The sequence below is a fragment of the Musca autumnalis genome, unplaced genomic scaffold (genome assembly GCF_047663935.1).
Source record: "Musca autumnalis isolate F117 unplaced genomic scaffold, ASM4766393v1 scaffold_2, whole genome shotgun sequence".
Classification (NCBI taxonomy): Eukaryota; Metazoa; Arthropoda; class Insecta; order Diptera; family Muscidae; genus Musca; species Musca autumnalis.
Window position 1 is genome coordinate 85758445 of NW_027411755.1, and position 16977 is coordinate 85775421.

General features: G+C 35.6%; 1 protein-coding gene across 2 annotated transcripts; it reads left to right on the forward strand.

The window, feature by feature from the left end:
* Positions 1-1286: 1286 nt before the first annotated feature.
* tio (zinc finger domain-containing protein tiptop) lies at positions 1287-16769 on the forward strand. 2 transcript variants are annotated; one of them, XM_073968151.1, is made up of 3 exons: positions 1287-2073; positions 2668-3343; positions 11026-16769. In XM_073968151.1, the coding sequence occupies exons 2-3, from the start codon at positions 3288-3290 to the stop codon at positions 14651-14653; spliced, it is 3684 nt and encodes a 1227-aa protein (XP_073824252.1). In that variant the 5' UTR covers positions 1287-2073; positions 2668-3287; the 3' UTR covers positions 14654-16769. The 2 variants fall into 2 exon arrangements, with proteins under 2 accessions (XP_073824252.1, XP_073824251.1); XM_073968150.1 differs by having other exon boundaries at positions 1287-3343.
* Positions 16770-16977: the final 208 nt, after the last annotated feature.

Below are 16977 nucleotides of genomic sequence, written 5' to 3' on the forward strand. Positions count from 1 at the left end.
GGGCGCGCATGTAATTTTTGTGAGTATAAAAATGAGAGCGCGAGCAAATGTGTACTGTTATCTCTTTAGAATAATTAAAGCTGTTTATTAAAGTAAATTTAAAGAATGTCTTATTTAATATTGTGTCAATAATAATTTATATATTTTCTATATTCAACTTTGACATTATTTTATACGGAGAAATATAAAAGTAACATTTCACTGAGTTCGGGCTGTAACAAATAGAGCACTATTTTGCTGTCGCTTTTTATTAGTTTTATTTCGATAATAAAAGAGTGCTAAAAACGAACAACTATTTGTTGTGTTGTGTTCCGTATTATATTGTGTTGCGTTGTGCTGCTGGCTAGCTGGCTGTTTGACTGAGTCTAACCAACAACAGCAAAAGCCATTTATCAATTTAATGTTTTGGTAAATAACACTCATACTCATGTCTGACAGGCCTTGCAAAGGCTCTCTTTCCACACAGAAAAAGAGAGTTAAGGCAACAATAAACGAACGAACGAAAGAACGATTTTTTTTGTTGCACACTTTTTATTTAGAGGTTTGGGTTGTATACTATTTTGTTGTGTAGTGTTGTATTGTGTTGTGAGCCGTCTCTGGGTCTGTTGTTATTGTTGGATGCATGCAATGGGAAACATTACCACCACCTCCACTACCAGCATTCGTGATGTTGCTGCTGCACAACTGCCAAACTATTATGGGCCAACTACTAATGTTTGGTTAGGGAGTGAAAAGTTTGTTGCAAGAAGAGCATATTCTTCCTCTTTGCCATCCATGATGATGCTCGTCGTTGTATTGACGACGTTGATGTTGGTTGGGTTGTAGTTATTTTTGCTCTGTTATAGTTTTACGACTGCTGTTGCTACTACTACTATTGTGTTGTTGTTATTATTGTTGGGTGTTGTGCCCTCCTGTATGTGTTGTGTATGTTCCTGATTTTTGTATACGAAATAACAAGAACACTACAACGATATACGGCTGGCTAGTTATGTTGTGAGGCAGGCAGCCTTCCACTATGGATGGCAATTGGAATAGTAGTTGTAGTAGTGTAGTAGGAGCATAGCATAGTAAGAGCACCAGCAAATGTCCGTGTTTGGTGTGAGTATTTATGTGTATGTGTTTATTTAGTATTTTATTTTTTGTTTTTGTTTTTCGTTATGTGTGTGCGTTATTTTTTTCCGTCTTTGTGGGTTGTCAGCTCTCAACGTTGTCAGTGTCAAAAAGATGTTTTAGTCGTTAACATAACGTTTCAACGTAATCATCATGTCCAAGTGATTATAAGTGTTAATAAAAATAATAATAAATAAATTATTTATTAATAAATAAACAACAAAAATAATAAAAACAATGTGGAAAATATTCGAAAACTATTTAACGATAAAAGAAACTATGTCATTTAAATTATTGACAGTTAAATAAACAAAACTTGAAATTGATGGCAAAAATTAGCATGTCTTCTTTAAATGGTGTCTGTTTACATTGTGTTATGTGTCTGCCTGCCTGCTCGACTAAAATAAACACACACTGAGAAAAAATTCAACTAGCTTGCAATTTTTCTGCATTTACAAGCGTGCTTTTTCTGGAAGCCATTCTCGTTGTCGTAGTCGTGCGAACCCTTGCTACACCAAGTTCCGTGTGTTGAGAAATGTGCAATTGTCGTTAATACCGTCGTTTTCGTCGTCGTCGTTGTTGTCTGAAGAAAGACAAAACTTGCGCACTGTTGCAGAGCATGTGGTGGCAAGTTTGAAAGCTTACATTGCTGGTCGATGGGAGTTGAGAGTGCTGTGCCCCATTAATACAGGGTGGGGGTTAATGGTGTATGTGTGTACAATATTGAGTGTATATTATTGTTGTTGTGTTGTTGTTTTGTTTCGGCAAAAACGGCAAAACATAAAAATAAAAACAATATTGCGTTTAGTCGCTAATGGGACGTGGTAATGGCGACGACAAACTTTACGTAAAGTGTGAACGCAAGGACAAGGAAAATCGTAAAGTTATTTCTTGAAAAAGACGTAATTCGAAGAAAGCAAATAATCGCATAAATTAACCGGAAAAAATAAACAAATATAACGAGTGATTAAATAACAATAACTAGTCATTAAATATTCAAAATAACTAAACACATTTTATTCGAAGCGCCAAAACACCACATTCACACATATCTTAATCTAAACGAAACAACAAAATTCTAAAGAACTCACAAACTTCAAGACATTTGCAAATTTAAAAAAGAAAAAATAAAAAATGTTCAACCTACGACTTTAAGACTAAAGAAAAATAAACTATGAAAAATCAATTGTAACACATACTCACACGCATTTCTGTGCCAGCTAAAGAATCAGTTGTCAACCCTAAAACAAATTTTTAACAGATGACCACTCTGGCATTTGACATTTGATTTATTTGACGCGTGTGTGTGTTCTCGGTTTGAATGTACCGACAAATGTTTATGAGTGTTTTTGATTGAAAGCTGATTTTTCCAACGATGACAACAAAAACACAAAACAGTCCAACAATCCCAAAAATAATAAGTTGAAGAAGAGAACAAATAGAACACAACTCAAGTGACATTGACAGCTACAACAAAACAAGAATTTCGGCTAAATACGTCGTAGTGGGTGACAGAAATACATCAAACATAAAGTTTTCTATTTCATCCCTCCGTAGCAACAACAAAAGCACAGTAGAAAAATTATTGGCAAAAATTAAAAGACTTCTAACATTCCGATTCACATACTAGAACAGTGACTGTGTCGTTTACCTTCGAGTAAAAAGGAAAAAAGTGAAAGGCTTTTACCTCACACCCCATCTCATCAACAACACAATTAACAAGTGTCTACTGTCTACATCGATCTACAAACGTAGCTAACGAACCGACGAACATTCATTCATTCAACCCCAACCCCCACAATTGCTTGTTGCGTATGGGAGCCCTGTAAGAATGTGTGTTAGTTAAACAGAATTACTAAACCCATAGAACAAGTGTGTCGCGTGTGTGTTTCCTCTGAGTTATCATTGTGTATATTCGTGTAAATGTTGGTTCATTGTGCTGATTTTTTTTTGTTGCAAAGGATTTCCGCTTGCTTGTCGTGTTTTCTGTGTTTGTTTGTGTTACTTGCTAACGCTCGTTGACAGAACCCTTTCTTTTTTGTGCGTGTGATTGTGGTTAAACACATTGTTTACGCACTCATAGACCTACAACGTGCACGACCCCAAACAACGTACACGCACATACAATCGACGAATATTTGCATAATTCACACACACACAACCACACCAATCACATTATGATGCTGCACGAGGCTGTTATGTTGGAGATCTATCGTCAGGCATTGAATGCAAGGTGAATATAAAAGAAATATGGGTGCTAAATAGTATAATAAGTGTATAGCAATTTTTATATTTGTACGTATGTATGGTAATGTGTTCCTGAGTGAGCATATTAAATATTTTCTTTAATAAGACTGAATTAAATATGGGTTATTATCATTTGTTTACTTTAAGGATTTTTTGTACTTTACAACAAGTGTTGGTCGATTTAAAGAGGAATTCTTAAGATTTTAAATGACGGTTACTATTTCCCACGACCTTTACAGTGGTATAAGGGAAAACTTCCTTCAAAATAAAAAGTTAATTTTTCTGATTATTTTGCCTATAAAATCATGGAAATAAATATGAATTCAAGCGACAATTAAAAATGTCATTGGTGAAATATGGAAATACCTTCGGTGGACAAATTCGAAAAAAATGTTGCACAGTTGTATGGTTTTATTTTATTGACTACACTTCAGATAGTATGTTCCCGAAGTAATTTTATCGATATATAGGGTAAAAGCCACAATTAGCCGGCCAGTACCAATAGTCGGGCATATTTGTATTTAAACTCAAATAAATAATAATTATTATAATAAAATATGAAAACATATTTATGTAACACAAATGGAAATCGTTTTTCTTAAGCAAAAATTAGTGAAGATGTCAACCTTGTATGGTCGGCAATTCTACTAAAATTACAGATTTTAATTCAAATTTTCATTTATTGTAGTAAAGAACAAAGAATACGTTTGTCAAACAAAAATTATTATTAAATATTTTTAATTTTGATATTTTTATGGAGGCCGACTTTGTGAAAAGCATGCATTTTCTCGATTAGCATTCGCTCAAAATTGATAATAACGCTATGTAAGTACTCTAAGCACTTTTGATTAGCCGACTATTGGTGCAATCATTTTTAAAAGTGTTCCTAACGTCGACCACTTAAGAATTTCATTAAGCTAGTTAATTGTTTAAAATAAATCTGTACATTTTCTCACATACTTGACGCAATATGAATGGAAATGTGTATTGTGAGCGTGATAAAAGTTTACTGTTTACGAATTTTATCAAATACAGGACTAGTGACGGAGTACAGGAACATGCTATGACCGACTATTGGAATATGTAGCTGAATATTGGTACAAAGACACTTTTTTAAAAAAATTTGCAAATTTCACAAATATAAGAAAAATGAAATAAAAATTTGCTTATTAAATCTAAAACTATACGAATCATATCAACCAGACTTCAATAAAATTGGACATTTTCACTCGCAGAAGTGAGGGATTGAAAATAAAAAATGAACAAATTTGAACAAACACAAATGCTTTATTTATTTAAGAAATATATTTCTTAAACATCCCGATTTGCTTTAGATAAAATAATCCGATATTAAAGATTATACTAAATTGTAATAGATAAAAGCTTCATTACGAAGATTTTTTTTGTAATTAAAAAAATAATGGAAATATCTGCAATGGAGAACTTGAAAGCAATCGGTGCGGAACTTTTTTAGTGGTAGGGGGAAATTGACTATGCATTTCTTAATATTTTTCCATGTTCTTTCTACACGGCACCGTGGTGGAATTTTTGATATTTGCAAAAAATGCAAAAAAGTTATAACTTAATGGTCATATATAAAATAACGAACCAAGACTGACAAAATTGGAGAAATTTCGAAGATATTTGACCGAAAGTAGCTACTTTATAGCCAAATCGGAGCTGAGCCGATCTGGAACAACATTTTTATTTTTCATTCTTCTTCCTCTTTTGTTTTGTGACAAAATTCTGCTAACTTAGTCCACGTTTATAGAGAAGAGGCAGCACTGTTCGACCTAGTCACAGAAATATTCGGGTCACTAGAAACCTTAAGTACCAAATGTTATCTTAATTCGTTAAAAAATATATTAAAAAACTTTAAATTCCCTGAAATTTGGAGATATAATTAAACCAAAACACCATTATGGTGCAAAGATCCTCTGGCCACAGAGAACTTTACGGCTAACTCGGTAGAAATATATAGCCAAAAACTTCAAAGTACCTGACATAGGGTGGAATGTATACCGATAGTACTAATTCAGTACAATCTATAGAAAAATATACGCAAAACTTTCAAAATGTCTCATACCGAATTACAGAAAAAAATCTATTAAAAAACTGTAGCCAAAACCTTAAAACAGTGCAATTCGGAATGTATCTATATACAGGGACTATGACGAAGCATGGATCCATCAAGTGTTAATCTGATGTTTAGCACAATAAAATTCTATGTCGATTTATGACTAATTCGAATTCAAATTCGTTCGAATTCTGTTATTTAAAACTTTTTTTTGTTTTCCATTAAAGACATATTTTCTACAATAACAGGAGTTTAGTAGTTATCCAAACGAATTTGATTTCGAATCGTTGTAAAGAAACAAATCATTAGAGACAGAGCTCCGATTTACTCGCGAGTGAAAATTTGGGGAGAAGTGGTATTTTTTTTTTTTGGTGCAATATTTTTTAATGAAAAGAAGTGACCCAAGCGAACCGAATGTATTTTCCAATTTTGTAACGTTCCAATTTTGCAACAGAACGCTTGAATATTTTTTTGGTCAACTTTTGTAGCACATTGTCATTTATTGATATTTGTCGAAAAATTTGCACCTTCCTAAGGCCAAAACTGCCTGAAGGAGCGTTCCAAAGCTTTTGCGATATATTAGAGAGTTCTTAATCACTGTCTTGGCTACAATTTTTGACTTTGTATTAGATGGGAAATCTCAATGGTTTGGTCGTTATATGCTAAAATGTCCAAAAAACGTAAATAAAAAACTTAAAGTCAAAATCGGGAGGCTCGATTTTCGCGGTAGACCTATGGTCTAGTGGACTTTTTTGCTCAGTTCCCAGGAATCAGAAACGCGAAGGGCTCATTAAGGTTTTTTTCCTTCCATACAAATCGCCCCGCCCTATTATATATATCTTATATATGTATATATCTTATTTTTTATTGTATGTCATCTTAAATTATTTTTAATATCAACATTTTCTTAAGGAAAGAAACAACAGTTGAACTTCTATATAAATTAGCACTTGGGAGCCTATGAATAAATACATTATAGAGAAAATTCGTTATAGAGGGATTATTTTATGTGAATATTTCCAGCTTGGTATCCTTGGTATTCGTTACAGGGAAATTCGTTTTACAGGAGTTCGACTGTATTTTAATTTTTCATACTAGAGTCAATGAAAAGTAACTCCCCGTGCCCTGTGAAGTATGAGAAACTAATGTTATATAATTCTTCTATCAAAAACTTATATTAATTAATGTTACATTTAACATCTAGGATATTTTAATATTGCCCCAGCACAAATACTTATTACAAAACTCCTACTAACCCATTAATTTAACAAGAACATTTGTAGTTATTCTTTTACCAGTAAAATAAGTAGTCCAGTGGCCAAAAATAACCACTTATATAGCGCAACATTTCCTTGTTTAAGTAATGGGTTAGTAAGGGCTTTTATACTGAGTATACTTACTAAAAAATTTTTAATTTAACACCGGCCAAAAAAATATTAAATGTAAAAATAAACCTCACATCGTTTTTTAGATATATTTATTATTGATTGGATACAGTGATTTTGAAGGGCTGAAAATTTTGTAGGGGGTTCTATTCAAGTGAGCGGCATTGTATTTAGTCTCGATAATCCGGGCATTACATGCTTCGGCGGAATTTTACAATTTACCGAGTAGTACCAAAAATTAACTATTTTCTATAACAAAAATACTCGTGGTAGGCGTATATTTTTTTAATTGGAATTGCTTAAACCGAGCACCTGATTGAAATATAGAAGTAAAAAAATGATCCAAGTCTATAAAAATAGTGAGAGACTACTCGATAATTCGGACAATTTTAGTGTTCGGATTACAACGTTGAGCGAATTAACGAGTGTCCTGATTATCGAGACTATACAGCATTTGTTATTAATTATAACAAATTCTTACTTTTGTTCACGTACACATCAATTTTAAAAAATTCTTAAATTTATGAAAGAAATATTATTGAAAGTGAGGGTCCGGAACAGGAACTTATTAAAACACAAATAGTTTACTTATGTGCTTTTAGTTTTTTATATAACCTGATAAAGACATAGAACCAGAATCGAATCATATACATATGTTCAAAAATATGGAGTTTAATAGAGACATTTTAACAAGGACATGTCGCGGGAATTTTGTGGTTATTCTTTTGCCACTAAAATAAGCAGTTAAGTGGCCAAAACTAACCACTTATATCGCGCAACATACCATGTTTAAATAATGGGTTAGTAAGGGTTTTTTTAATAAATATATTTGCTGGGCGCTCTTAATATGAACTAAAAAAGGGTACATATACTAAATTATTACTACTCACATCGGTACATAGATATATTCATTATTGGTTGGATAGAGCGACGATCATTAAAATTATTATATGTGTTCATTTACAATCTGATGGATTTGAAAATGCAAAATAAACCAATTTGGAGGCATTAAAAATATAATTTTTACATTGAAAGTTAATGCCAAGAAGTTCCTCCTTGAAGTTCAATCATCACTTTTAACTTTATGTTAACCGGAACGCTATAATCTGTTCGGTAAATCCAAGCAAAATAAGACTTATAATAATGAGGGTATGTTCTCCCGGGGTCTGGAACTTATAATATAAAACCACAAATCTTTTACATATGCGCGTTTTGTGTTTATATGTACCGTGATAAAGATATAGAACCAGAATCGTATCATATGCATATGTTCAAAAATATGGAATATTATAGAATAATATTTCATAATATTGTGAAAATGAGCTCTTGAAATGTTGAAATTGTTACTATTTGTCAGTGAACTTTAGGTTTAGCAAGGATGCTCCACATATGCACCAGAAATCAGGAAATTATTTTTCATTTGTTGATCTTAGAACAAATGCCTTAAAAGAGCGTCCTATATTATTTATCAGGGTGCCACCGTGGTGCAATGGTATGCACACCCGCTTGCACACATAAAGTCGTGGGTTCGATTCCCCGGCCAGGCAACATCAAAACACTTTTCAACGGTGGCAAAATACCCCTCAGTAATGTTGGCGACATTTCCTGAGTATTTCAGCCATGTAAAACTTCTCTACAGAAGTGGTGTCTTAGACACGCCGTTCGGACTCGGCGATAAACTGTAGGTCTAGGGTGTCCAAAACCGAAACCGGTTAACCGGTTAACCGGTTTTGAGTTACAAAACCGAAACCGGTTTTCATCAAAATCGTCATTTTCGGTTAACCGAAAAAACCGGTTATATGTGTCGGTTAACCGGTTTTTTAAAAATAGTAATATTTTCAATATTTTGTTACAATTTTACTTTTGAAAGTAAAATAAACTCAACTAACATAAAATACGGCAAATTTCTGGATGCCAAATGTATTTAAAAGTGATACGTATTTTGTGTAAAATGGTCTTAAAGCAGCTTTCGGCAGGTTATTTTTGTTGCATACTTCAGGGAGCTTTAATGGTGTGAGTGGAGAGAAGCTCTCTCTGAGGGCACGAGTATTCCTTTTTGACGCACAGTGCCCTAAAAATTAAAAAATATTCAGAAAGTATTGTGGTAATTACAATTTAAAACGAATATTTAGTCCAATAATCGTTCATTATTCAAAGAACGATTTTCTGATGACGTCTATGATCGCCTTATTAGACAAAACCTGCACATATAGTCGAAAGAAAATATTCCATTCTTTAGACCAAAAATATGAATTTTCAAAGAAAAATCATCTATTTATCAAGAATGTGCTTTATAACATTTTAATTTTCTACGTTAGAGAGTAGTTTGACTGTAATTAACACGATCTTTAGCCGAATGCCAGGTTATAAATAAAATGTAATGATAACACTGCTCAACAAAATTGAAAAAGTTGAATTTTTCAGATGAAGTTGCAGTTGTTTCTAGATGAAATCGGCGAGTTATTTTCAAATCCGGTCCCGGGTTTTCTCCATCAGCTCTTGTTTTTGAGATATAGCTCAAAATCGGTTTTTACGAATTTTACCCAGACTTTCGTTATTTTCGGATACAAACAAAGATTTTTTGTGGGTTTTTCGACTCTTATATAGTAAGGAGATGTTGTACGCTCGATACAAATCATTTTTGAAATAATTATGGTGAGTATATATCAAAAAATATAGAAAGTATACGACGGACCTTGTAAAAATTTCATATTTTGAGTACTTTAAGCTGTAATTACGTCATCAGGGGAAGTCATAGGATGTTCATATGGTACTCCGGATATGCTTAGGGTGTCTACTATATAATCCAGTATTCAAATGTATAATATAAAGTTCATAGCGCCCATGATTCCGCCATAACCTAAAAACCATCATGAAGACTGCCATTGAAAAGTAAATGGCTTATGTGGTAATGATATCACTGGTAAATGATTTCCCTTTAGAAGTCTTCATGGCGATTTTTAGGTTATGGCCGAATCATGAGCGCTATGAACTTTATATTATATATTTGAATACTGGACTAAGCATATCCGCATTGCCATATGAAGATCCTATGACTTCCCCCGATGACGTAATTACAGCTAAAAGTACTCAAAATATGCAATTTCTACAAGGTCCGTCGTATATTTTCTATATTTTTTTATATATACTCACCACAACTATTTCAAAAATGATTTGTATCGAGCGTACAACATCTCCCTAATAGATTAATGTCGAAAAACCCACAAAAAAATATTTGTTTGTATCCGAAAATAACGAAAGTCTGGGTTAAACTCGTAAAAACCGATTTTGAGCTATATCTCAAAAACAAGAGCTGATGGACCGGGACCGGATTTGAAAATATCTCGCCGATTTCATCTAGAAACAACCGCAACTTCGGTTGAAACAAAAGTCGTGTTGAGCAGTGTAATAAAATGTATGTTTGGTTCTGACATTTCACAATAATATGAAGCTTACAAAGCAAGACGACGTAAATTGTAAATTTAGTTCTTTTGGTACATAATTTTATATTAGTAACAGTTTATATTATTCTTAAAGCACAATCAATCAATTCAATCTTAATATTGCTGTCCCAATTTCAAGGTTGAATGTCAGATATCATGGATTTCGTGTGATAATTATATAAAAAAGTCGTTAATTTACCCATTTCTGCCATTTTTTAATCAAATTTTTATGAAAAATAAGGAATTTTATAGTTATTAAAAAAACCGGTTTAAACCGGTTAACCGGTTTTTGAAAATTTTATTAACCGAAAACCGGTTTTTCAAAAATGCGAAAATTTCGGTTAACCGAAAACCGTTTTGTTTCAAAAAACCGGTTTTTTGGACACACTATGTAGGTCCCATATCATTGAGCTAATATTAATCGGGGTGCACTCATTGATATGAGAGAAGTCTCCCTTGTCCCTTATGGGATGTTTGTGGAACAATTATTATTATATTATTTATCAATGCTACAACCAACTTATTGCTTTCTTACTGTGCTCTTCAGACCACCACCAATTTCATATTGTTTTGTTATATTCAATGGATCTCATTGGTTTTTAAGTTGAATTTGTAATATTCATCTTAAAGCATTTCCTTTTTTTTAAGATAGTCTATATAGTCTTATAATTAACGGTAGTAACTTAAAAGAGCTAAATACTATTTAATTTGATAAAGATGTATTTATGATATTTTTGCTTATTTTTATTGTTTTCTTTTGCAGTGAACTCGCTAGTCCCCGCTGCCACTCACGTGAATCAAATGTCTCGGCTGGTGGCAATAATGAAGCAAGATGTCCCTCAAACGAATCTCACTACTCCGCCAATGACACTCATACATCGGGCCAAACGCCCACACCCACAACACCACCAGTGGCCCTACCATTGCCAGCCACTTTGCCACCAGGTGCTGCTGCAGCCCTTCTACCACCGCAATCAGCTGCAATGGCGGCATATTTTAATGCGGCTGCAGCGGCAGCAGCTCAACAAAATCACTTGTTATTAACAAATCCACTGGCAGCAGCAGCAACACTTGTACAGCAAGCATCTCAACAGCAATCCCCACAATCACCCCACTCCCAACAAGCTACAACGCCAACACCACCAGATGTAAACGCCGCAACAACAACAGCAGCAACAGTCGATACATCAGCTCTAGATTTTAGCACAAAACGTAGCCGACGGAATTCCGATGATTATGGAAATGCCAGCGATGATGGTGATGCTACTGGCGGTTGTGACATGGATGGCGATGGTGGTGATGCTGCAAAAAATGATAACGACGTCGATAATACCAACGATAATGAAACGGATGACGTGAATAGTCCACTAGATTTATCGGTTAATAATGGACGTAAACGTCACAACGATGAAACAGAAGAACCTGTTATAATGCCCCACAGAAAATTAGCTCGTTCAAATGATTACAAATCATTGCCGGCATCCAGCACCTGGGTTCCACCAATTAATCCCTATTTGGCTGCTGTTGCAGCAGCTAGCATGTCACCAAAGACGCCGCTCTCATTGGACTGGAATGCAAAGACTAAAATATCACCAAATGAAGCAACCAAAGCTCTGGAGAAAATGACTGAAATGACAAGACTTGGCTCTGCTGTCCTTGAAACGGAAACTCCCACACGCCATTCGGCAAATTCCGTTAGCTCACACAACAGCTCAGCTGGTACACCCAACAATGGACGACACAGCGCTTGGCAATCGCATTGGCTTAATAAAGGAGCAGATGCTGTCAAAGATGTTTTCAAGTGTGTTTGGTGCAAACAAAGTTTTGCCACGTTGGCATCGCTGACAACACATATGAAAGAAACCCAGCACTGTGGTGTCAATGTTCCTCCTACTGCCTCTGCAGCAGCTGCCAATGCAACTCATCCTGGCGGTAATCAAACTACACAATCTTCCCATCATGCGCGTCATTCAACCACGCAACCAAGTACGTCTCACAGTCCAGCATCATCAAGCGGCAGCAAATCAGATCTAAACATGCTAATCAAAGAAACGATGCCACTGCCACGCAAACTGGTGCGTGGCCAAGATGTCTGGTTGGGCAAAGGAGCCGAACAAACGCGTCAGATATTGAAGTGTATGTGGTGTGGACAGAGTTTCCGTTCTTTGGCTGAAATGACAAGTCACATGCAAGAAACACAGCACTACACCAATATAATATCACAGGAGCAAATCATTTCTTGGAAATCCACCGATGATAAGGGATCACGTGATAATAGCAGTTGTGGCAGCAGCAATCGTGGCTGCCCTAGTACGAATTCGGTCAATACGAATCCAGGTAGTGTGACTGCTCCTTCTCCCCATTCCCCTGTCGCAAATACGAATCCCACAGTTACAGCAGTATTGACATGCAAAGTTTGCGAAATGGCCTTTCCTACATTGAAAGAATTAAGTTCACATATGATTAAAAACAATCACTACACAGAGCATATGATGAGAACCAATGCTGCACCTGCCTCTCCTGCAGAAAGTGCACCAACCATGATACGCAGTCGCAGTCGTCAAAGTAAGGAGAAACGTAAAAAGTCACTACCCGTACGCAAACTTTTAGAAATGGAGAGAGCACAACAGGACTTTAAGTCGTCCAGCATGGATCAGGCTTTAACTCCACTTAGAGAATTTAAAGCCACGACCAAGCTACAATGTGAAACATGTGGTGAGAGTTTTGGTTTAGACATATTTGTTGAACATATCCGGCAGTGCATAACATTAGCGACTCAAAGGGAAATGGCAATAGAAAGATCTATGAAAGCAAGGGCCAGCAATGATGAGGTTCCAAAGTCAACATATATGCAGCCCCCATCCATGGCGCCGGAATACAACCAGAGCAGCCATCAAATGCCTAGTACCGCAAACCGCAGTGACAGTCGTAAAACTGGGGAAGGTAACGATTCTCCCCTATCAAATACTGCCAGAACAGAGATCATTTGTCCTTTACCATCTGACTCCGATAAATCATCCAGCGGAACCTCTGTTTTAAATGCTTTAGAGCAATTAATAGAAAAGAGTTTCGATTCTCGCCCACGTCATGCGAGTGGCTATGGTGAAGGCGCGTCAACACCATTAGGTTCAAGTATTCTCAAACGTTTAGGAATCGATGATAATGTTGACTACACCAAACCTTTAATGGATCCTCAGACAATGCAGTTTTTACGTTCCTATTCTTCATATGCTCCATCGAGTCGAGATCGCAGTGCAAGCGAGTCCAGTTCCATATCAGAGCGTTGCAGCAGTCGTTTAGAGTCATTTACACCAGAACGCAACTTTGAGCAGCCAAGGCAACCCACGCCACGTTTAACGCCAGACAAATTCGCACAAAATACCAAAGAATCATCATATCCTGTAACAATTAAGTCAGAACCAGTGGACACAGGCGATGCGGCAAATGACGAACCAGAAAACATTTTATGTAGAAATGAAATACCTAAAAAAATTTCAGTCAAAAAAGAATTTTCAATGACCGAAGAGCCTGAAGATTACACCAAAGCAAAAGAAATGACAGAACGAGGCAATTCATTGACTCCCGGTTCTCATAGCCCCAGTATTAGTGAAAGGTCCATAACCCCCAAGTCCGTCGCATCGGTGGGCGATAAAAAGCCCCATGTAGGTTTGCCGGAAAGCAGTAGTTTAAGTGCGTTGTCATCCATGTTCAACAATCTAAGCAACATACATTCCGCCAATATGCCAACACCAGTAGTAGAAATGAACAATAATAATGCAACGACTAGGACAAGTTCGCCAACAATGTCAAGTGTTAAGAAACCCAATGCCAATCCTTTGGCTGCTCTTCAAAAACTGTGTGATACCAACGATAAGCCAATGGCACGAAGCTCATCAGCTACTTTATTGGGACATTTAACTTCACCAAATTCGTCATCGAATGGCACTAACATGGCAGGTGGCTGTGGCAATGGTGGAACTGCATCAGCACCTACAGCAAGTGGTAATAGTAGCTCTGGGATGCTAGCGTTCAGCTGGGCTTGTAATGATGCTGTTGTGACAGCTGATTCCATTATCAAGTGTTCGTTCTGTGATACACCGTTTAATTCAAAGGGCGCCTATCGTCATCATCTCTCCAAAGTGCATTTCGTCAAAGAAGAAGCTGATGTTGCAAGTATAAAATCGCCTAACTCTTCTCCAAAGTCACAGATGACTTCACCCAAAAGCATAAATTCCTCGAAGAGTCCTGCTTCACAGCGTGCCGATCGTACACCACCGTCTACAGTGACAACACCAACAACGCCCACTATCAATCCGTACGATGAGAGTCCACAAGCAAAATTTCTCAAATATACAGAGTTGGCTAAACAATTATCAAGTAAGAATGCTTAAGTTAAGATAAAGTTTAAAGAAAACAAACCTTATGATCATCAATAAATAAGGGCATGTGTATATGTACAAAAGTATGTGTGTGATCAAGACAGACCAAGGTAGACTGTTTTTAAGAGAAATCTATATTTTCGTTGTTTGTGATTTTTATTAGATATTTTACATTTTTTTAAACATAATTGTAATTTGTAATAAATTGTAATAATTTTCTAAGATGAATTAACTCGAAGATTACAACAAATATCGATGTGTTGATCGATTAACAACACTTAATAGAACCTCTTTTTTACGGTAGCGTAAAGGCGCGAGCACCAATGGATCAAGACTATGTTTTTGCAAAGTTATTTCAAGTTTTGTTTAGCGAAATCGTGACAGACCAAGTCGCTGCAATTTCGTAACAATTTCGCCAGCCAATGGCTTCTATTTTTTCATTCTAGAAGAAAACCCCATCACTTAAAATCGTACATGCTGTAGCAAACATTTTTAGAATAAAATTCGTCCCATTTGAAATTGATGGTGTGCAAAATCCATAGAAATAGATCAATCACCCCCAACGTATTTTCGCTTAAAAATTACTAAAAAAGTTTTATTTTCTGACTGCACCAAAACGTAGCACAAGTTCGAAATGCCAAATAAGAAGTTAGAATATATGGGCAAAACTTAAATAGCACTGAAAATTGTATTCAAAGTTTTAGTTGGGAAAGTTCTCTGGCAGCTAAGTGAAAGCGTTAAATATCAAATTAAATCGATCAGAAAATTCTATTATAAGCTCAACATGTTTTAAGTATAGAGATGCCGTCGTAAATACAAAATGTGAACCTACGTGAATATTTTTTTTAGAAGAAGTTTCTGGTCATTGGAACCCAAAATGCAAAATCAAATACCTCAAATCGGAAGCTTCTTTTCTGTAGGGATTTCGCCTTATCGTTGAGCTTTGTCAATCATTTATGGTAGCGAATTTCGGTCAACTCCTTCGGGTACCTCCCATACAAAATGTCGGAAAAGTGAAGTTGAACAGCTGCTCGTGAATCGCTTTGACTTATTTGTAACTACTTTTATTCGCGGCCCCATTACGACGGTACAAGTTTGCCAGGGGCAAGTCCATACTTTTGAGAAAATGGCCCGTAAGTTGTAAAAAATCCCCCTATGGCACAATGTGTAGTTACTGCAGTACACGATAACACTCGAACGCATTGCTCCAAAACTTGGCCATCGTAATATTTTGTCCAAACTTATTATAAGTTCCAAGATGTATATCGGTCCACTTCTTCATATACCTCCCACACAAAAGTTCCAAACTTTTCGCTAAAATGGTGCTTACAATAACTCTCGAAGGCTGTAACTCTCGAAGGCTTTGCACTTCGTAATAGTTTTGCAAATCTTAGATAAAGTTCGAAAATAGACTTTATCTGTCCATCTGTCCTCAAAAGTTCAAAATTTTTGTTTAAGTCCTTTAGAAATGTGTACCGATGTTTACTCCTTGTAGTCCTATTTACAGCATTATTATGTTTTTCGTGGGCAAAACCATGCTCCTTGACATAGTGGTCCAAAATGTGTGGATCCAATGGACTATGCCGATGCGTTTCTTCAGGTGCCTCCTTCGCAACACTTTTGAACTTTAATCCAAATATATTTTTGTCGGCAAGTTCATACCTCCTAGAAGGGCCACTAAATCTCAAAACCCTCTATACATTATTATTGGGGAAAGAAATTCGGTTGCGTATCCGTTGTTCGATTCGATATTGCCAATAGATGAAATTCAATTCACACAGACTGAGGGTATATCACTGTTGGCAAAGCCGACTGATACTTTTTTTAATTGTTGGTAGTGCAAAATACCATTCGTACAAATTTTGAATAAATATTTCTAAATGGAAGTTCGTAAAGTCGGGTCTCATTTTTTTAATAATAGTTATGTATTCCCCAATATCGAATATATAGACACGGGTAATTCATATATTTTTAAGAATGATGATTGTTCACTTGCCTTATAAATTATCACAATATGAACAGAATAAACCTATATATCATGAAATAAAAAAAAAACCAAAAATGCGAAAATAAAAATGAAAACACACCCACGTGCTGCGAACAAAGAATTATTGGCAACAAAACAAAATTATTATAAACGATTTACAATTAATTGCCACACTTAAGTAACTTGCTTACCTTTAGAAAATCGCGAAAATAAAAACAAAACAAAAACACTCACGCTACGCTGTACAAATTCATATTGAATTATTTCATAGCCCCAAATGCAAACAATTCACCAACCATCTCTAAACAGATATTGGTAACGTCATGTGTATGAGCTACGCCATCATCCA